Consider the following 21,290-nt stretch of genomic DNA (forward strand, 5'->3'; position numbering starts at 1 on the left):
AACTCTGTGTCTATTGAAGCCTCATATTAGCATCAGATGAAGTCTGGAATACATTTTTGCACAACACAATGGCTGCTGATTTTGTCCCCCACCACTTCCATTGGAAGTATGTTTGGAAGGGATGTCGTAATGGCCAATAATAACAGGAGAAGTCATTACAGCAATGAAAAAATGTCCATATGCACACCTGACTGCTGTTTTTAAGACAGACCTGAAAATTTGTGAACTTGTCCTTTAAGGGGGAACTTGTATAAAATGATACGCAAGAAATCCTTTTGATGAGTCTTGGGTTTCGATCTTTCACTAGGTGTAAACATCATATAGCTTCCATGAAGAGCTTGAACAAACTGATACAGATATACTATGATACTGCTGTACAGCGTGGAATAATACTGTTTTTTCAACCTTAAAGCTACTGAAGTGCAAATACTAAAAGTGGAAACCGCAATGCTAAAGAAGAAACTTTGGCCCTTTAATCACAGTTAAATATCTCTTGTCTTGTATCTATATTTACACGTCAACTCTTCCTCCTCTTTATCTACTTCCTCTGCCTTCATCTCAATTTTTTAATTTCTTGCTTTTGCCTGCCTCCCCAGTCTGGATGATCTGGTGGTGGGCGCTCCAATGTTTATGCGTCGAGGGTCCAATGGGCGTCTGGAAGAGCTGGGTAAGGTGTATGTGTACCTCCAGAGGGGCCCTCTGCTGCTGGAGCCCAGCCAGTCCCACCTCCTTGGTCGGCAGGCATTCAGCCGGTTTGGCAGCTCACTGGCTCCCTTGGGTGACCTCAACCAGGATGGATTCAATGGTAGGTGTGATAGATACAGTACAGTGTGTGGCTGAAACTTAAAGAGTTAAATGTTGCATAGCAATAGCTGTGATTTTTATATTGGATCTTTCATCTTTTATCCAGTTAATTAAACATTTTTGTGGAACAACTTTATGACACAAAAATAATGATTCCAAGCAGGGTATTTTATATGTCATAAAACATACGTCTTGAAGGGTTCTTTAAGCCTATTTAAGGATAAATAAAAGGGTAAAATTATAGAAAATGGTGAAAATTGCCTTCACAGTTTCTGAGAACCCATCTTGAAAGCTGAAACTGAAACTAAGGAACGTTTTGCATTTTATTTATTTTATCTTACTTGATGATCAAACTTTTTTTTTGATTTTATTTTCTGTCAATCGCTAGTTCAGATGCTATTCCAAGGGTGAAAGAGAACTTGGCAACACTAACTGACTTACTGGAAGAGTCTGCATTTTATTCAATCATGATTCAGCCAAAGTCTAATAAAGTAAATCACCATAAAACAAAGCAAATCACCAAAAAATAAAACCAGTAACTATCACAACTTGTTTATTGGCCCTCAAACACACTGCTAGTTCTACCTACCCTACTATAACATTGCTATAGATACAATAAATCAATAAATATATTGGAATTTAAACATATTGTGCTGCACTCACTGTAAGCTGCTCTGCATGTAAGCTTCAGCTACATATCTAGAATGTTGATATTCATTCAGACGTTCATATATGGGTGTTATATATCGATTATGAGAAAATATGAGATTCTTCACATTGTGTTGTTGCTCTTTACAATCAGACATGGCTATCGGCTGTCCTTACGGAGGAGACGACCAGCAGGGACTGGTTCTCATTTATAACGGTCATGCTGGAGGACTAAAGGACACGCCCACTCAGACTCTCGCTGGCCAATGGGCTTCCAGCTCTTTCCCAGCCAGTTTTGGCTTTGCTCTCCGAGGCAACAGAGATCTGGATCAAAACGGCTACCCAGGTACTGCAGGAAACTGTGTACCTCCAGATCTCTATTTACTCTTTATTCCTCATCTTCATTTAACACCTCTTCCCCCTCTTGCAGATCTGATTGTTGGTGCTTTTGGGGCTGACAAAGCCGTGCTATACAGGTATGTTTAAACACTTAGCAGTGTAATGATAGAAATATAGATAATATTTCTTCTTCTTATCCTTTTATGCTCTGTGTGTTCACTCAGAGCCCGGCCAATAGTGAGTGCAAGCGCCTCTCTCACAGTGCAGCCAACCATGTTCAACCAGGAAGAGAAGACTTGTGAGCTGTCCACTGGGAATGAAACCATTGCTGTGTCCTGGTATGGATGCCCATTTTTTTCCCCTAAAAAGTTCAGCCCAGCTAATATATTAATAGGAAGATTATACACGGTTTGATTTCATTTGGTTGGTTTCATTCTAGCGGAAATATCTCTAATGGTTTAACAAAAAGCTTAAGAGTGGTTAAAGAGCTCTCTGACAATAACAGAACATGGAAAGTCTTGCAAATGTTATGTAACGCACATCTTAGTTCAATTTCCAAAGTTTACCCCATGAGAATGTCAAATGACTTCATGTTTGCCAGTGTCCTGTCCAAGCTGCTCTGAACTACATGTTCGGTATTCTTAGATCAGAGGGAAAAAAAGGGGGAAATATACCCAGCTTTTAATCTCAATGAAGCTCTTTCCACAAGTTTTAACCATCGTATTAAAACATTTTTAGACTGCTGTTAGAGGCATTTGCCAAACTGGCTGGTGTTTTAGTATCTGCCCGATTGGGTGATAGAAGTGAGTCTTGTTTTCATGTTTATTGCTGTTTTAGTTGCCTTGGAGACAAAAAGAGGAAATGGCAGAAAGGTGGAGTAGCTCCATAGAAAATGAAAAGATGAAGAGAGTGTCGAGTGAAAAGTTATGAAAAAAAAAGTTGGAAAAGGTTTGAAAGTTTCTTGAAATGGATGAGATATTGTTTGGCATTGGAAAGACTCCGAACACAGCATGAGGCGTACCCTCCCTTTACGTGAGCGTTTATACGACCACACATGTATTTAAATGTGTTTGTCGACTGATATTCTAAAGCATTTGATACTTTGAATAAAAAAAAAGACACATGGAAGTCTCACAAACCAGTGAAAAGACTCCAGAGATCTCTGTAAGCTCAGTGAGCATGCATGTTAAGTCTTTTTTTCTCCCATATTTTTGTCTGTCTCTAACCTCCAGTGTAAGCATCGGTTTCTGCCTGCTGGCTAATGGGAAGCACCTCCCCTCTCATCTAGGTGAGGCACACACACACACACACACACACACACACACACACACACACACACATACACAGATGGTCCCTATTACCTTGCTTTCTTTGTGTGGCCACAAATATGCTGGACCTCACTGTGGTCAATTTGGCAGTTAAGATCAAGATAAAAGAACAATCATGTAAATACAGGATAACTTGGTGGGCTCTGGCAGTTTAGAAAAGTGTGTGTGTGTTTATTTTAAGTGCGTGGGTGTGTATTGTCTGTGTTCTCTGCATAGTTGTCGTCATGTGGGCCACAGCAATGCCCTCTGTGTGTTTCTGTATACTGTACAGCACATAAAGGCGCTTTACCATAATAATGTTTACCACTGTATATGTGTGTGTTTGCATGTGGTGAGGCATGCATATAGTATGTCTGTGCAGATATGTGTGTCTGTGTGTGCGCATACATTAACATGCATTTTTGTGTTTCATACAGGCATATAGATACAAACGATGGGAATATTCACTTTTTTCTTGCCTTGTGTGTGTGTGTGTGTCTTTATATGTGTGTATTTTAAAGGCTTTGTAGTGGAGGTTCAGTTAGACAGTGTGAAGCAGAACCAGAAAGAGTCCATCAGGAGGACTCTGTTCCTGGACAGCCAGCAGCCCAGTCTGGTGAAGAACTTCAGCCTTGCCAACGGAGAACGCTCGTGCCATGAAACCAAGATCTATCTCCGGGTCAGTCACACTAATTGTTTTTACTCATCAGCATCAAGCAGATTGGATGTAAATTTTTGAAATGTTGCCAATGACTAAATACCATATAGGCACATTTCTATCAGGTAGAAAAAGATAAATATTCTCCAACAATTAAACAAGATGCTAATGGCTCTGTGAGGCTGTACTTATTGCTTTGAGCTAAATGCTAACGTTAGCATATTAACACGCTCACACGGACAATGCTAACATACTGATGGTTATCAGTTATACCATTGTCACCAATTAGCTGTAAACACAAAGCACTGAGTAACATACTGGGGAATGTCATAAGTATTTGATAAATTAAAATAGATAAAAATATTGAGCTATATGAAAGTTAAGGGATCAACATCACTATAAATCATCCTAAAGAGAAGTTAGGGTGGCTAAAACCCCCTTTAGTGAAAAACTGAAAGAGTTAAGATTGTTGTATTTGAGGTAAATCATTTTGTTATTATATTTTATAGATGAATGTACCTATAGATAGTAACACTGTACTCACCACCATCATTGTAGAGATTGTGAAGAAGAGCTCTCCTCTGGAAAGCACTGCAGGGCCAATGAAATACAAACAGCAAACTGCTTTGCTCAGCAACAAAAAATCTTGGAAGTTCATTCTCGACCTCTGGGAACAGTGTGTAATCTAAATAATCTTGGCTCAAAGGTCCACCTACTAGCTTTTTGGAGCTTTCAACCATATCTCTCTCTGGTCATTGACTTTGACAGTCAGTCCTGTGGGCCTTTCTGGTCTGGTGTTCACAGACAATTGATGTTGTCTACAAGACTTCTCATTTTGTTTGACTTTTCAGCCGCACTTCCAACATCAAGCATTGCATATCATGTTGAAACTTCAGTTTGAGCCCAATAGCTCTGTAATAACTATAAATGTTCAGTTTTGTTTAGACCACCAAGTAACAGCTTTTGATAACTGTGTTAAAGGTACCCTGTGGAGATTTTGACTCCTACTAGTGCTATGGAGCCATGTTTTGATTAGTGGGCCCTCAATTTTTTTGGTATCTTGTGCACAAGCACGCAAATGCACAATGGCTGCTGGTGTAGGTAACACACCAAGGAATGTAGCAATGAGCCATGAAAGGCAGAGAAGAAGAAGACTGACAGCTAGCAAACATTGATTTAAACAATGAAGGCTTCAAAATAGCCACAAAGTCAGTTTTGCAAATGTTTTACGAGGAAGAAAATACAGTTAGGGGTCAAGGGTACAAACAATGGGTTCTGGTGAGAAACAGTGAATGTAAACATAACTTTGGTGTTTACAAAAAAATAAAACAGAACAAAAAAAAAAAACCTTGACTGTGCACTTTTAAAGTTGAACTGTTTAAAAGCTTGTATCTGCTTGTATCTTGTATCTGCTTGGACTCCATCATACAGCTGTATTCACTCGTGTCACTTTACTGTAGAAACAGTTTACATGAATGGGCCAAAATATGAGAATAAATCCCAGGTTGTAAATAAACTGATTTTTTTCCTTCCTACAAAGACAGGTCATTTACAAACTCAAAAATATTGTGCAATAAGAACTGACTATTCTTCAGATCATCTTAGATCTATGCCTTTTATATCATCAACACATTTTCTGGTTCTTTATCCTGGCCTTCAGGAGTCAGAGCCCTGCTGGTTTTCATCCGAGCCATCTAATCAGAGAGTGTTTTGCACCTGCATCACCAGGTGAAGGCAATTAACTAGTTTGTAGGACGGAGGTTAAAGTCATTTCCTAATCGACAGGGTTTGAAGTTGCCGTTTGAAGTACTATTTTGGGAGGTACATATAACTGAACACAGAAGTAAAATACTACAGCACCAATCTTCTCATCACTCAGTGGTGACCTGATCAAAGAGTATGCCTGACAAAAACACTTAAGTCATATGTGTAGATGTTCACTGTAAGGACATAATGATCAGAGCCCTTTGCTCTTTGACAGGATAAGAGATGGTTTGACTTGAAACTGCCAACCATCCACTCGCCTGTCAGTCAACACTTATCTGTTTGCACACCATTTTTTATTCTTTAAAGGGGCCACATTATCATGGCGGGTCCAATGGAATTCGTGTCACTTCTTTAGAAATTTAAAACAGGCTGAATCTTACATTTAGGCCACTATTGTTGTAACATCTGCTTTTGATTTTACACAGTGTGACTTGTACATTTACTTGGAACAGAGCTTCGCACAAATCTGCTATAAAAAGCTAGACATTTCTACCCTTGTGGCTAATTGCTAACCATTTCAGATATTCTGCCTCTCATCTTAAGAACTGACAAATCAGCACATTAAGCCATTAAGTTTTATTCATTTTTGCCAACTTTCTATGGATTCATTTTTGTCTTTACCATGTATGGTATTCTTTTTTTCAGAGACTTATCATTTTGTCAGTTCACCAAAGTACCAGGAACCCAAATGACAAGAGAGATGACACATAAAAATGTACAAATCTTAAGTCATAATCACACAGCTGTAAAGGTTGTATAAAAATATATAATACAGTCTATTTACATGTAAAGTGATTTTTCTCCAACTTGTTTTTGTGCCTTTTTTTTTGAAAATATACCACTGTAAATCAATGAAAATATTAATAATTTGTAGTGTCAAATATTCTTTCAAAAAATGTTTCAACGTGTTTTCTCAGCTTGTCTCTACATGATATATAAATAAAGTTATGTCACTATAAATAGAACATGCTCAGTAACAGATGGGCGACAGAGCGTGAATACACCAGATGAATGTTTATTGGTCCCTGTAGACGACAGTGGGTTTGTGTCATTCACTTCCTCTTCAGTTACTCATGCATCTCTGTCTGTTGCAGGGTGAAGAGGAGTTTCGGGATAAACTCTCTCCCATTTACATCAGCTTGAACTTTAGTCTGGATCCTCAAGCCCCAGCGGATCAACATGGTCTCAGACCTATCCTGAATTATCAGACAGAACAGCTTATAGAACAGAAGGTATGTACATAAACTCATATGAAGTCATATTTACCTCATATTATCATAGCAGAGAAATGGTCACACAGTAGTCTACATCGTAAACTGCTCTCAGTTACAACCTGTATCTGGGTGTTTCTGTAGTCAGCTTAGAAAAAACAATTAAAAGGTTTTTGCCAAAAGCAAACCTCAAGGTTAGCTGGTCAATATCAACTGTCAATAAAAGGAAATTATGGCGGTCCAAATGCAGTCTTTATGCAATTTTCCTGAGGCGCAAGCCTATGTTTTGTGTATCTGTGTCTGTTTGGTCATTTCCAGGCACCAAAGAAGTGTATTGCGCTGACATGGGAGGAGAGGCGCAGCTCAGGCTGTGTTTATGCAGATGATGCAGTGCAATTCTGGGGGTCATTTTGGCATGAAATTGTGTTTGCGATAAAACCTGCTCAGAGCACCTCTTATCACACACGCAGACGCAGGGCAATTTTCATGGCTTCAGCTGGAAGAGGCACACAGACGTCTCCAAAATCACAGAACTCCTTTCATTTATGTTAAGTTTTGCCCCTTTCAGTTTGCTACATGTTCTTTCATCTACTGCAGATTGACATGAGAATCAAAACACAAGTTTGTTTTTAAGGAAGATTCTTACCAATAATATCATCCTCATGAGCATAATCTAGTGACCCAGAGTTCAGAAATATGCTCTGTTGGATGAGTTTCCCACAACAACTTGTAGAATGTCGGATCTTTTCCATGTTTGCTGTGCATCAGTTAACATGTGGATGACACAGCAGAGGAAACTTCATTAATTATTTAAATCTTCAGGATCAGTCAAGATACACAGTAATTAATGTTCTGTATTTTCCAGTATTTTCAGACTAGAAAGCTGTTACTTACAGATCATTTGAAGTAAAGCAGTTGTCTTCAGGATGCGTCCTGAAGACAACTTAAAAGCATAAATGAGGACTTTTAAATATGCAGAGGAGAACTGTGGAGTTGAAATGTATTTATTATCCTATATTTATTGTTTGCACAAAATAAGTGGCAGCACACATGAGAACACAGCAGCTTTATTTTCATTTTACCATTGTCAGCATCTGTGGATTGATGTATGTTAATATTTGGGGTGTCCTGAATGTTTATTTTGGAACTTGTGGTGCTTCACAGCCTCTCTCCCCTGTTTCCCCAGTTGCTGCGTTTAAAGGGGATGAGAGGAGCTCATGTGATCAGTCATTACTGAGGCCCGTCTCGACTCCACCTGCACATAATGCATTCCTCCCACTAATAATGTATTCAGTCTCTCCTCCACTTTGTGCCTGGCCGAGCCCAGAGTGTGCCAACGCTGATTGTTGAGAAAATTGCAAAAGTGTGTTGGTCACACCCACATGCCAGGAATTAAGACTTGGATCTGTACCTGCACCCTATCTGAGGATAATAGGGCCCTATGTGTTTCCCGGCCAAAATTCTGCGTTCAAAATTTCATGTGTTTCAAATTTTCTTTAGATTTATATTTCATTTGATTACAATGCAAGAAATCACGGCATGGAATGCATGATTTAACCCAACGAGTAATGTCGGCTGGGTTTAATTGCTACACAGCACTTTCACATCCAGCAGTGAATGTCAGACAAAAATGTAAAGTTTTTCCCCAAAAAACTGTCCAATTCCAAGTTTTGAGACTGAAAAACTTTCACATTAAATGTGATAATTACATCTGTTGATTGATGGCTTCAATCAACCTAAAGTGAATGAGTTCAGTATGAATCAGCCAGTGGATTCATCTATTTAATTTACAGTGTTTTGCTGCTTGAACATGATGTTGGAAAAGCCCTTTTCAGAAACATCAGGGTTGAGAAATCTTTCCCAAATTTCCAACCTGGATATCCATGGGGAACTGTGCCATTTAATTTCTCCTTGGAAGGAGGATATGAAGTGTATCTGTGTCGAGCTGTAAAGTGTATCTATATATTGCATTACCACACTAAACATCTAGACCAAACCACTTATACAGCCACACGCCTTGCATTTTATGACCTAAACAGATGGTCACCACAACGATTTCCAGCAGAGAGAGAGCAGAACACATGGCCTGATGAATATTTTCACAATACTTTACCGACAGACGTTCACTCTTGAAAACCACAGCACATCTCCTGCTGTTTACATTTTGCACGCAGGAAATTTATTTGAATGGCAAAGACGGAGGTTACAGGCTGCCATCTTAAAATTGAAATCAAATGTAAGACCCCTTTATAGTGCTGAACCCCATATGGTTAGAGGTTGAGGGTCAGAGCTGATGGAGCAAGAGCTGATTACTGCACTCTGGTCTCCATTGGTAGTTTTCTTTTTTTGTTTCCTAGAGTTGGAGGGTTTATGGAGGACTGGCGAGTCATGGCTTTGCAAAAACACAGAGGGAGGACTGACAGCTCTGTTTGGGTGGGGCGGCGCTTGGCCCTCAGACATCTGGTTGTGGTTTGTTTATGTATGTTGCCAGTGCTCTCCTCCACCAGGCAAGAACCATAGCCTGAAAGTGTGCACATGTTTATGTGAGTGATATAAGGGGATGTGTGTATATCATGTGCTTGTAACTGGCTGTTTTTAACAGAATACACCCGACTTTTTTCAGCCTAAAAACCTTTAATGCAACACCATGAATCAAACCTGTTGTCGCTCTCTCTTCTCCTCATATGAAATCCTCATATGAAAGGAACTGACAGACTTTTGATCCACTGCTCAGTGAGCTTAAGTGATGAGAACACAGATGCAAAAATCATCTATGATCCCAGTAGAGTGTGGGCCCTGATGCTTCATGCTAACACTTTAGTTTCCACTAGATGCTAGCATGGTTAGCCTGCCTTACTGTGAATTCACACCATTTCAGTGTCAGTCCATGTCCATTATAGCATTGTAGATAATCAGCACTGACAGGCTGGTAGGGTTTGCACTCTTATGTAACTGTATGTTGCAAGTTATGAAAAATTACTGTATTATCGCCTGAAAATAAGAATCATTGTGTTTTGTGTTACCTCAGAGTGAGGTCTTCATATCTACATAGGGAGCAGGTCCTCTACCACAGAGCCCGCCATGTTGCACCACCATGTTTCTACAGTAGCCCAGAACGGACAAACCAAACAAAATGCTGGCTCTAGAGAGGGCCTGTCTTGTTTTTCAACCTCACCGCTAGATGCCACTAAATCCTACACACTGCACCTTTAAAATCCTGCCATCTACCTCTTCTCCTTCATTAAAAAAAATCCAGAATGTACAAATATGCAGATGTATTTCACTGTAAAGTCCATTCTCAGTGTTTGTGCACCAAAGTCTTCAAGTTTCCACATCACACTTATGTAAGTTCCATATTGGACCAGGGTTAGCTCCAAACTAGTTGTGATGTCACAAGTCATGCTCAGAGGCCGACCACTTAAAATCAGATTTTCACTGACCGCAGAGAAACTTTCCATTTTCAGCAGATGAATGTGAAAACAGCCAGACAACAGTCAAACTCTGCACATACATCATTCTGCTCAGTGAAGCTCAAACATCCAACTGTAGGAACAAGAAGAAAAACATACTTTTGAATGGATGGAGACTTTAAGCAGTAGCCAGTCAATGTATGTGCATTCTGTAATTACCTCTCTATATGGTAGTCCACCATAGTTCACTTGTATTTCTGGCAGAGCATTTTTGATTCCCCAAGTGGCTGACCCTTTTTTAAAAAAAAAAAAAAAAAAGAAGAAGAAGAAGAAAAAGAATGCATGGAATAAAAAAAGACATGTCTGGTTCAGTTGCATCAAATTTGAATCTTTTTTTATTAAGGATTTTTCTTACTTGTCAAGACTTGGCACCTATATTACCCACAACGCAACTCGATCAACGACAGTTCATTTGGAGATTCTGGTGTGATATTCTGGTGACATCATTCGAGGCAATTTATCAGATTTCGCACTTCTCCCTCTGGAACAACAAATTAAATTCAACTCGCACATAATTATGCACTAGTACTTTCCAACACCTGGAAACAGACTTTGATGTGTAAAATTAGTCAAGTTCCCTTTATAGTCATTGATGCTTCTTTTTAAAAATGAGTTTCTGCTGGTACCATTTGATAAAACCGTTCCCAGATGTTTATTGTAAGCATTTTATTATTGCTATAATACTTAATTTAGATTCTTAATTTGTTAGTGCTCCACAGTCACTGAACATAGTCTTAGCATGAAGCACAGCCAAGGATCCACCACATGTACTTTTAATGTCTGTGTTTTCATTGCTTCACATCTTTAAGTCGGACAACATGCCAACAGCATGGTCTATTCCTTTAAAAGCTGGAGGGAAACATGGGTCACATAGATCAAACCGACGGGAAGATGAAGAGATGAAAGTCAAAAAGAGATGAAAAGTGTTAAGATGGAGGGGAAGATAAGCTGGGACTCATCACTTGATCTTAGTAAGTCTATTACAGAGCGTGTGCGCTTCATGTCTGTTTGCTGTTAAATGACCAATAGCTGTGCATCCTGAGTGAATGTAAAACCAGAAACTTGAATGAAGGATCTCCACTGAGACATTGTTAACCATTGCCAGGCTGATTCTTTGCACTCTGTAGTCCTCCGTAGCATTCTTTTGGAATCTAATGTGTCCCATATGTTGGAGAGATGAGGGTACGGCAACAATGACAGTACGGCTCAGTGAGCTACATAGGAGGAAAATGAATGGTGGAGACAGAAGAAGAGAGAAGAGAGAATAAGGAAAAAAAGCTCAAGGGGCATGCTGGAAAAGACAATACATCAAATCAAATCACATCTATCTGTTACTGTGGTTTTTAACCAGTCATCTGTCACGTAAGACTGAAGAGCAGAATGAGCCCTATCCTCTTTAAAATTGGGGGTTTTTACTCCTTTTGATCGAGGCTTTTCCTCAGAAATGTAATACTTGTTTAAATGGAATTAATCATCCTTACATTCTCTTAAACTTTCCCTTTCTTCTTTCCCACATTTAAAGCACATATTACGTTTATCCTGCAAACATGAAAGAATTCTTCTTTCACACAACTTTTTGGCATCTGGTTGTTGCAAATATTGTTACAGTGTTGTGAATATATTGAGGGTAGTATAGTCTCTATTTTCTCATCCTTCCATTAAATTGTGAATCTAGTGTATGACAGTGGTGCCCAATGAATTTTGAAGTGGGTGCCAACCAGCTTTGGATGACATAATAGTCAACTTCCTTTCAATCTCAGCTCAGCCTATTGTTTATGTACAACTAAAATATGGTAAGAAATGCATTCCCACTTCTCTTCAGGGTACTTCCAGATCAAAATGGTAACAGCTTTTTTAGCTCAGTGGTCCGCCAACAAGCTGCTAAAAAGGTTCAACTCAAAAGGAGCCTCCTGGCTACTGTTGATACAGACCCTTATGTTTTTCACTCTCTGTTACACTGAAAATCAAAATTCATTCCCTATTAAAATGGAGTCTTCCAATATGCCTACTAACCATAGACCAGAAAAAATATATGGACGTGGTCACCATGCCATCACCCATTGGTTTGTGGACTGCCATTTTGAAGCTTTGAATTTAGTGATTTGACCGTTGCCATCTTGGATTCACCATCTTTGATTTTTGGCAGAAGTGATCACATGGGTGGACAAGAAGTCTTGTTTTCCCCCCTATTCCGGCGCCAGTGGTGTATGACTTCTGTAAACATCCACTTCCTCAAAAGCTTTTCTCTCTCCATACCTTTGTACTCTGTTCCCTGAATACCTCTCTCTTTTTCACCCATCATATCCAACCCTCACTCCTCCCTCTTCCTCCATTTATCCTTATACTGTCTTTTCCAGGCCCAGATTCAGCTCGACTGTGGAGAGGACAACATCTGCGTCCCTGACCTGAAGTTGGCTGTTAATGGGTGAGAAGAAATCACCTTTTGATTACTTTACCTGATTGAAAAACACATCTTAAACCTTTGGGCCATGCAATGCTAATCTGCCACAGTTTTTCCTCTCTGTGACCAATATAACACAACATATTGTAGTTTCAACCTATACTAAGGAAAGCTCTTACATTTGCCATGTGGAACACAGAGTGTCTGGTGGGTCTTTCCTCTGGTACACATGAAGTGATGCATTATATGTTTCTGGTTAGTGTGGACTGAACAGAAGAAGAAGAACTGCATAGTTAGCATGAGCTGCAATTGCTGTCTTGGCTGAACAGACAAAGTAAACAACACTACTTACAGGAACCGCACACAAAAAAGCTGCTGCAGCACAGACCACACTGGCCACAGCAGTATTAACTGAGGTTCTTTGCCATTTTCCCCTTATAAAGTTGTTTTGGCTAACGAGTTACCAAACAGTTGCTTATTCACGCATCCTGCTGACATAGAGCAACCTTAGCATTCATTTGTTGTGTTTTTGACCATCGGATTAATGGAAGTCCAATTCTGACTCTCCTTTTAGCTCTATTTTCTATTCTGCTGCTGCTTGTTGTTAGAAGCAAAGTTAATGAGAGCGGTGAGAGTGAACCAAAACAGTTATGTTGCATGCTGTAATACCAAAACAATCATTTAATCCATTGATAATATAAAAGTATTGATTACTGCAGATTTAACTACACTTGAAAGTGGTCGGAACCAAGCAACACAGAATAAATATAATCATATAGATGAACCGCAAATGTAGATGTGATACCTTATGGAATTTTAAACAGTGATATTTTCAGATTTGTGACGAATGACGTATTAAAACAATACAGATAAGGTGGAGTGAAAACAAACGTCAGATTCAGTGTTTTTTTGGACAGCTCTGAATGCATGATCACATTTATATCATGGCCACTTACCAAAAAATAAAAGAAGGCTGAATGTAAATTTTCAAACATGTTTTTTTAGAGTCAGTTCAGTGTATCTTGTGGAGTTTTTGACCACTGTTAGAACTATGAAGCAATGTTTTTTAGGGCTGCAACTAACAATTATTTTAATTATCAATTAATCTGTTGATTATTTTCCCGATTAATCGATTAGTTGTTTCCATAAAATGTCAGAAAATGGCAAAATGTATCACTGTATCTCAGAGCCCAAGGTGGTGTCTTCAAATGTCTTGTTTTGTCCACAACACAAAGATATTCAATTTACTGTCAAAGAAGACTGAAGAAACCAGAAAAAAATCTCATTTGAAAAGCTGGAACCAGAGAATTTGGACATTCTTTTCTTTAAAAAAAATGACTCGAAACGATGAACTGATAATCAAGATAGTTGGACAACACTGTACATATTCCTGCTTGATGGTTTCAAGTTATTCCACTGATTGAAAGTTGGTGGTTGTGATGCAGAAAAAAAGCCAGTAATACTCCAGCAAGTGCAGGGAAGAAGAAAAAGCAAGTAAGCAAATATGGTTGAAAACAATGGGCTTCAATATATTCCAACAATGGTTTTTTCAAATGTTTTATGAGGTAGAAAACACATTCAACATGTATTCTAGGCTTTAAGGATACACACGGTGCAGTGAGAGACACTGAACGTAAACATAATTGTCTCTGTTTACAAGAAAACTCCACAGTGTACCTTTAAACTCATGGTCGCTCAGTCACGGTCGGTGCCTAAATGTAAAGTGTTGAGTGTGGAGTACCTGTAAAAAGCAAGAACAGAACAATCGAAGACACAAAGCTTTGGAACGATACACAAGGAAAGTTTTAGATGCGGAAAATAAACATGATGCGTGTTCTGTGAGAACATTTCAGACACAATGATGGGAAGCTCTTTGAAGTTCGTAACATGCCTGCACTGGAATACAGACCTAGCAGAAGGATTCCTGACTCTTGGCACACTCACATATTAGTGTTAATTAATCATGTGTCTTTATTTGTGAATAGACATCAGCCAGATATTTGGCGATGTTTCAGTCCATTCACAAAGCGAACACAGACACATGCTCAGACTTTCTCCTCCTAGCCAGCTCTGTTTTGAGGAGTGTTTTGCATTACATGGCCATGTGATTTCTCTTAGCTGCAGAAATACAATCAGTGCTAAAAGTTTCCCATGAAAACTCAAAGATCTGCTTTTGTAGTTGCCAGGGGACCAAAACTCCAATGATTCAGCACTTTCACTAAACTGAATTTCCCTTCACTGACATACTATAAGACACAGCATTTCTTCTCGCTCGCCAAGAGTTCGCAAACAGTGGGATGTTTAACATTCACAGTGCAGTGGTCTGTCACTGGTGTTAGACTTGTTTTCTCTGCCTTCATTTATTTTTTTGAGCTTCATTATCCGCTGTTGTATTTTCCCAACAAACGAACTAAACTAAACAACTAAATCTCATTGTAGTCAACATCTCAACTATACACTGCAGACTTCTGTCCATTCTCAGCATCTGCTGAGTGTTGGTGTTAGGGTATCAGTGTTGCTTCCTCTGCATTCACTAAACTTGCCTGGGCCTAATTAAAATCATCTGGTGGATGTCTTACCTAGCGAGGGGTCACTGCGTCCAGACCCTCTGAAGACGGGGGGAGGGGAGGAGGAAACATGAAATGAAAGAGGAACCCCAAATTTGACCCTCAACCAGACTCCTTTCTCGTCTTTCTGCTCAATAGAAACATGAATTTACTAGCACGAAGCTGTTGGGGGAGGGTTGGAGGGCGTCGAGAGGATTTATCACTACACTGAAAGTGTGTTTGCACACAGGGGCGTCACTGTGAACATACAGAATAAGGTGGGGGTCAGTTTCCTGAGACAAATCACAGTGATCAGATTTGGGTCATTTCCCAGGTCGGTCATGGACAGATATGCAGGAGAAAATGGCCTTTGGGGACTTTCTAAAACACAGATGCATTGTCTGGAAAGACTTCAGGTCCCTGCTTTTCATTACATTTTACAATAGCTTCTTAGGCATTTTTGTCATGCGCTGCACCAAGTGAGTGAAAAAGAACGCAGCAGCAGAGACAGCACGAACTGTGCCAGCGTATGAAGGCTGTAAAAGAAAGCTGCTGTTTTCAGTCATTTTAATTGTAGTTGATAAATGTGCTTTTCAAGAGTGACAAAAAATAATGGCTGTGTAATATATACTCACTTAAAAAATACATCAATCATCATCAATACATCAAGGCGCATTAACATTATACATTTTTTAATCTTTTCTTAATCTCCTATTTACATGTGCGTTCAAATTAAAGTGTAGGAGTTTGAAATTTCTGACTTTGGGGACCCCTAGTGGTAGTGTTAACTCCACATTCCAACAGATATGACAGAATATACCACCATCACTGCAACAACGGCATTGTCTCCTTTTTTTCCACAAAGAAAACCTTGCTATCAGAAGATGTTGGAAGATGTTATAATTACATAAAAATATAAACATAAAAGCTTTAAGATGTTGATAAGATTGCAGCTGCTACACAATTGTTCAGGAAGGAAGTTGTTATCTATGCCATGAAAACTTGCCATTAAAAATGTATCCGAAGGTCTTTGCTCAAGTAACCATTCAAATAAGGAATGGAAGTAAGTAAAAATGCAATCTTGCAAAGCACAAAATAGTCACTGTGTACGTTAGGAGTGTTGATCAAGTTATTGAACTATATAGATTTAGATCTCTGGTTTCAAAACTTACTTTCACACTTGCTGTGTTTGGAACAAACCCTCCACACACGACATGTCTACAACTGAGTGGTGTTTTCAGTAGCTTTAAAGCTGCACTTATCAGTATTCATATTAGCAATAGATCAAATGACTATGTGCAACATAGCTTTGCTTGTAGTGATGAACTCACAGAAAATAATCACCCAAGTTCTCAGCTCAGTGGAGGATTTGTGAGTCTTTCATCTCATTATTTTGGTTTTAAGGAACTCACCTTCGCTGTTTTGGTTCAGTCTCACCGCTCTTACCAACCTCACTTCCAGCAGCAGCAGGCAGCTTTTTTCAGGAAGAAAATCTCTAAAAAACCTCCTCTAATCTATGTCCCCAGCAGAAGTGCTACTTGTGATTGACATAGTCAAGCCAAAACATTAAAACATAATACTAGTGAGGATGGTAATATACTAACTCTTTACTGGATTAAGTTGCTTAATCGTCACAAATATGACAATCTGGCTCAAGATTCATTTTATTTATCTATAAAAATGAATTCTTGAGGTTTTATTACTTATCCACATGGTTTAAAAAAAATGGAATTAAAAATAATGCAAAATTTCTAGTTGTTACATGTCACAGTCCAGTTTGGGTTCTGTAGTTATCTTTCAGCTACAGTATATACAAAAAAACTGAAAGGCCGTTTTAATAGATGTCAACAACCTTTAAAGTGTGGATCAGTTGTGGCTGTAAAACATTCAAGAAGAAGAGTAGTGATGACGTTTTGCTTTTCCTCTCCCAGTGACAGAACGGAGGTTTACCTGGGTGATGAAAACTCCTTGAGCCTGACCTTCAACGCCAGGAATGAGGGAGAGGGAGGGGCGTACGAGGCCGAGCTCTATGTGGTGCTTCCCCCGGAGGCCGACTACAGCGGGATAGCACGCAACAATGTGGTGAGGAGGACCAGGGCATTTTGATGTGTGTTTTATTATTGAGTTGAAGATCATGTGAATCTTTGCATGGTCACAAATCACATCATCACAGTGCCTGATACTGAATACCAGCAATTATTATTTTATTCCTTTATTAATTCTGCAACCTAAGTACAAATAACAGATCTTTGGCTTTCATAACAATACACTGCATGTTTGCTTTTCACTTGATTTTTGTTTTATTTTCCAACAAAGTAGCAGTTGAATGCAGTGCTGTGCAGCAACTGATGTGGAAAACCCACATTGTGTGTGTTCCCACGAACATCTGAGCAGAATAAAAACACAAAAAAATAAGGAGGAATCATCTAGTGGCAGAAAACACATCATATAATCCTTGTTATAAAAGCTGTCTGGGCACCAAAAATGTTTTGTTATATCCTGCATAAAAAAGATCATAAATATTTTACTTTATGTGAGTTCAGTTCAGTAAAACTACAAAATACAGACTAACTTCTGTCATTGATGCAGGTAATTAGTGACTAGTAATCGTAATACCTAAGAGGTGAAGACAGTGTTTTGATGTTTTTGTGTCTTTTCCAGAGCCTGACTCAGCTGACGTGCAGCTATGAGGCAGAAAACCAGACCCGCTATCTTTTGTGTGATCTTGGAAACCCCATGAAGCCGGGTACCAGTGTAAGAGCCAACAAAGCCCACATGTTGTCTTTGGCCTTTTTTCAGTTTTTGTGCTTCAGTACAATTAAGTCAAGTCAAATTGTTCTTGCATTGCATTATTCATACACAAGCATACTCAAATAGTTTCTACATTTACCTGGTAAAACATAGGAAACAGGCATCAAACTTTGATGTGGAAAGAGGATTATCTGTTTCCAAAAGTAGAGGGATATCTAAGACCAAAGTAAGAGTCCAGGTTCCGTTTGACTGTTTATTGTCTCGTCATAATGAGATTTTTTTTTTTCCTTCTGGTGCTTTTAAGAGCAAAAACTGCTTTTCAACCTTTTATCACCACTAATAAAATCAGTTGGACTTCAATACTCATATACATGGCAGAGACCGTTTTAGATCTGCTAAAAGCTATAAAGGCAAAATAGAAAAGTAATGGCTGCCTGGTAAAGAACTGAAAGAGCAAATTACAGAACAAAATCAAATGTAAGACAGCCCTTTCGTTTCTCAAGTTCTTTTGATTAATTGTGTGCATTTTCTGTGGGTCATTTCCTAGTTATGGGCTGGCCTCCGGTTCACTGTGCCAAGACTGAAGGATACTCACAAAACTGTACAGTTTGAGCTCCAAATACGAAGGTAGGTCTCTCTTTAGAGCCAAGTACTGTATTGTGAGGTAGACTCGTGTGTGATACCTGCTAATCCTTAAATGTTTGAACATCTCTTGATGTTCCCACACTGTGCAGTTATATTTTGAATTTAGTTCAAGTTTGATGTAGACAGATTTTTTTTTAAATTTATTTTGGTTTTTAAATGTCTTAAAATCCAATTTCAGATCACATTTAAAAAGTTAACATTAACATCTGTGATATTTTTAAGTATCAATGTTCATTCTTTCGGTTAAGACCAATTTCATTTTTAAAGGTAGTTTTACATGGTTTTGACGAGTGATAAATAAATGTTTCTGAAACATCAAACTTTTCGTCTTTGTGTTGTGTATTTTGTAGTAAAAATGCAAATAACTCAGAGAGTGAAGTGGTGTTGTATGAGCTGGAAGTGGCTGCGATGGCTGATGTCATTCTGCAGGGGTGAGGCTTCAATACTAACTCAACCACTACATCATTACAATATATAAACATTCTTATCAAAGTGTTTCCTGTCGAGGTGAACTGCTGAAGTTTGCGTTTGTCTCTTGCAGTGTTTCTCGGCCAGACAAAGTCATCTTTCCCCCTCCCAACTGGACTGCTAGTCAGACTCTGATGGAAGAGCAGGACGTCGGCCCAGAGCTTCAGCAGGTCTATGAGGTAAGCTGTGATTTATTACAAACTCTCTCTATGTGCTTTGAGATGTGGTAGTTTTATGCATTTTTTTGACATTGACAAAATAGAGATGGCAATATTTGTCTGTCAGTCCACCACTCTGGTCCAAACTACAATATTGCTACAACTATGGAATGGATTGCCTTGTACTTTGGTACAGACATTCATAGTTCCCAGATGATGAATCCTAATGACTGGTGATCTCCTGACTTTTCATCTGGCACCACCATCGGGTCAAAATGTATCCAATATATTGGTTTATGACCAAATGCCTGTATACGAATAACATTCCTGTCAGCCTCAGCTGTACTTGTCTAGTGCTAATTAGCAATGTTAGCATGCTAACAGGCTAAATTAAGGTGGTGAAGATGGTAAACATACCTGCTTAACATCATTATGTCATCGTTAGCATGTTAGCACGCCAATGTTAGTATTTAGCTCAAAGCACTGCTGTGCCTAAATCAGAGCCACAAGCATGACTGTAGACTCTTATCCCATATCTGTTGTTTTCAGTGATGGTTGGACTAAAATTTAATTCAGTGATTATTAAGCAAACACAAATCCATTATAGTGTAAAAAAATTCGTCTTCATATAAACTGCATCAGGAGGGCAATGCAGCTGTCCTTCATGAAGGTTTCTCAAGCAGCTGTTTGCGGAAACAGCATCTAAGTCCTAACTATCTCTCTCTTTCAGTTGGTGAATAACGGTCCAAGTGTGGTCAGCCAGTCCACATTAGAGGTGAGATGTCCTCTGAGGGCTCATGACCATGAGCTGCTCTATCCTGTGGAAATGATCACTGAGGGGCCGCTCAGCTGCTCCTCCAAACACACCTTTAATGCACTAAAGCTCAAGGTGAGGACACACACACACAAACATCTGGGTTAACATTGCAAGGCTTTTACCATCAGTCTATTCTTGGCCATGAACATCTGATTGTGTTTGTTCATGACCCTGACAATGTTTTTATGCATGCAGCTCCAGCCTCCAGCAACAGAGAATCCCACGTCACTGAAATCCAGCACTGAACACCACATCCAGAGGAGGGAGGTGAACAGAGATCCTCTGGCTGAACAAGGAAACCTGGTGAGATGACGTGGAATGGAAAGGAAATCCAGTTATAAGGAATTTTTAGGGAAAGCAAAGACAAATAGAAGAGAATATTTATTCTCTGCCAAGCTTTTGTAGTGCTGCTCAATAAACCTTCAATAAACCTTGAGTCTAAACTTCCCCAGAGCTAACTGCCTAACCTTCACTCTGATTTAAAACGAGAGATTTATGCATCCAGAAATGGTCGTTTAGCCTCACTTAACATAAAGACAGGGAGCAGGGTGAAGTCAAAGACTGCCTTATTTTTATATCAGTTTTCTCATCCGATGGCAAACTTTGCCAATTTAGAAGTGTGAACTGACAAAATTTACTGTTCTTTTTTAACTTCTTGAGAACATTAGTTTCTCATCCGGATAGAACCGTTGACTCCATCTGTCCCAGTAAGACGGCAGGAGGTGTTTGCTTTTCTCCTTCTCTTTCCTCCTTGAGTCAGCATGTGGAGGGAATCACTGTGACGCGAGTCTGTAGAGCTGTTAACTCTAAACGCACCACAACAGAAGCTCTTAAATAAAATCAATGACTCTTGTGTTGGTTATTCAACTCAATGGGTTTTCATTAGTGTGCGGCTCTTATTGTACTGAAGTGTACTGTAACTCCTGAGAGGGCTTTGCACATTTATGTAATACATTTAAACCATAATAGTCCGGTTAGATTGTTGGAAGAGGTAGCTCTGGCCTCTGTACTGAGGACGATTGTGATTATAATGAGATTATTTCTTTCAACAGAGGAAATGGGAATAAATATACTGAGCTCTGGTCAACATCTCCTGCTGCTTGCTGTAATTGTTTGTGAGATAAAGTTAATTTGGTTTGTGATTCACTGGGTTGTTTCGTATGACTTGCGTCACTGACTGTAATGTTTGACAGCTCATCTTTTATTCAAATGAACCTTTAAATTGGAAAATCCAACCACATGTTGAAGATGTTTCATCGATGCTCCACTGTTTGAATGTTGAATGTTATTATGACAATTA

At 39.1% G+C, this 21,290-nt stretch overlaps 1 protein-coding gene across 1 annotated transcript in view; it reads left to right on the forward strand.

Moving 5' to 3' along the window:
* Positions 1 to 21,290, forward strand: part of LOC137182073 (integrin alpha-5-like) — a 47,912-nt gene that overhangs the window by 20,440 nt on the left and 6,182 nt on the right. Inside the window, exons 12-26 of the mRNA XM_067588353.1 lie at positions 597 to 805; positions 1,607 to 1,798; positions 1,883 to 1,928; positions 2,016 to 2,129; positions 3,024 to 3,079; positions 3,620 to 3,777; positions 6,618 to 6,755; positions 12,562 to 12,629; positions 17,083 to 17,233; positions 17,813 to 17,905; positions 18,450 to 18,529; positions 18,898 to 18,978; positions 19,089 to 19,194; positions 19,904 to 20,062; positions 20,186 to 20,293. Coding sequence (XP_067444454.1) covers positions 597 to 805; positions 1,607 to 1,798; positions 1,883 to 1,928; positions 2,016 to 2,129; positions 3,024 to 3,079; positions 3,620 to 3,777; positions 6,618 to 6,755; positions 12,562 to 12,629; positions 17,083 to 17,233; positions 17,813 to 17,905; positions 18,450 to 18,529; positions 18,898 to 18,978; positions 19,089 to 19,194; positions 19,904 to 20,062; positions 20,186 to 20,293 — 1,759 coding nt within the window. The remainder of the gene's footprint in view (positions 1 to 596; positions 806 to 1,606; positions 1,799 to 1,882; positions 1,929 to 2,015; positions 2,130 to 3,023; positions 3,080 to 3,619; positions 3,778 to 6,617; positions 6,756 to 12,561; positions 12,630 to 17,082; positions 17,234 to 17,812; positions 17,906 to 18,449; positions 18,530 to 18,897; positions 18,979 to 19,088; positions 19,195 to 19,903; positions 20,063 to 20,185; positions 20,294 to 21,290) is intronic.

Source organism: Thunnus thynnus, chromosome 4, assembly GCF_963924715.1.
Source record: "Thunnus thynnus chromosome 4, fThuThy2.1, whole genome shotgun sequence".
In the NCBI taxonomy this organism is placed as follows: domain Eukaryota; kingdom Metazoa; phylum Chordata; class Actinopteri; order Scombriformes; family Scombridae; genus Thunnus; species Thunnus thynnus.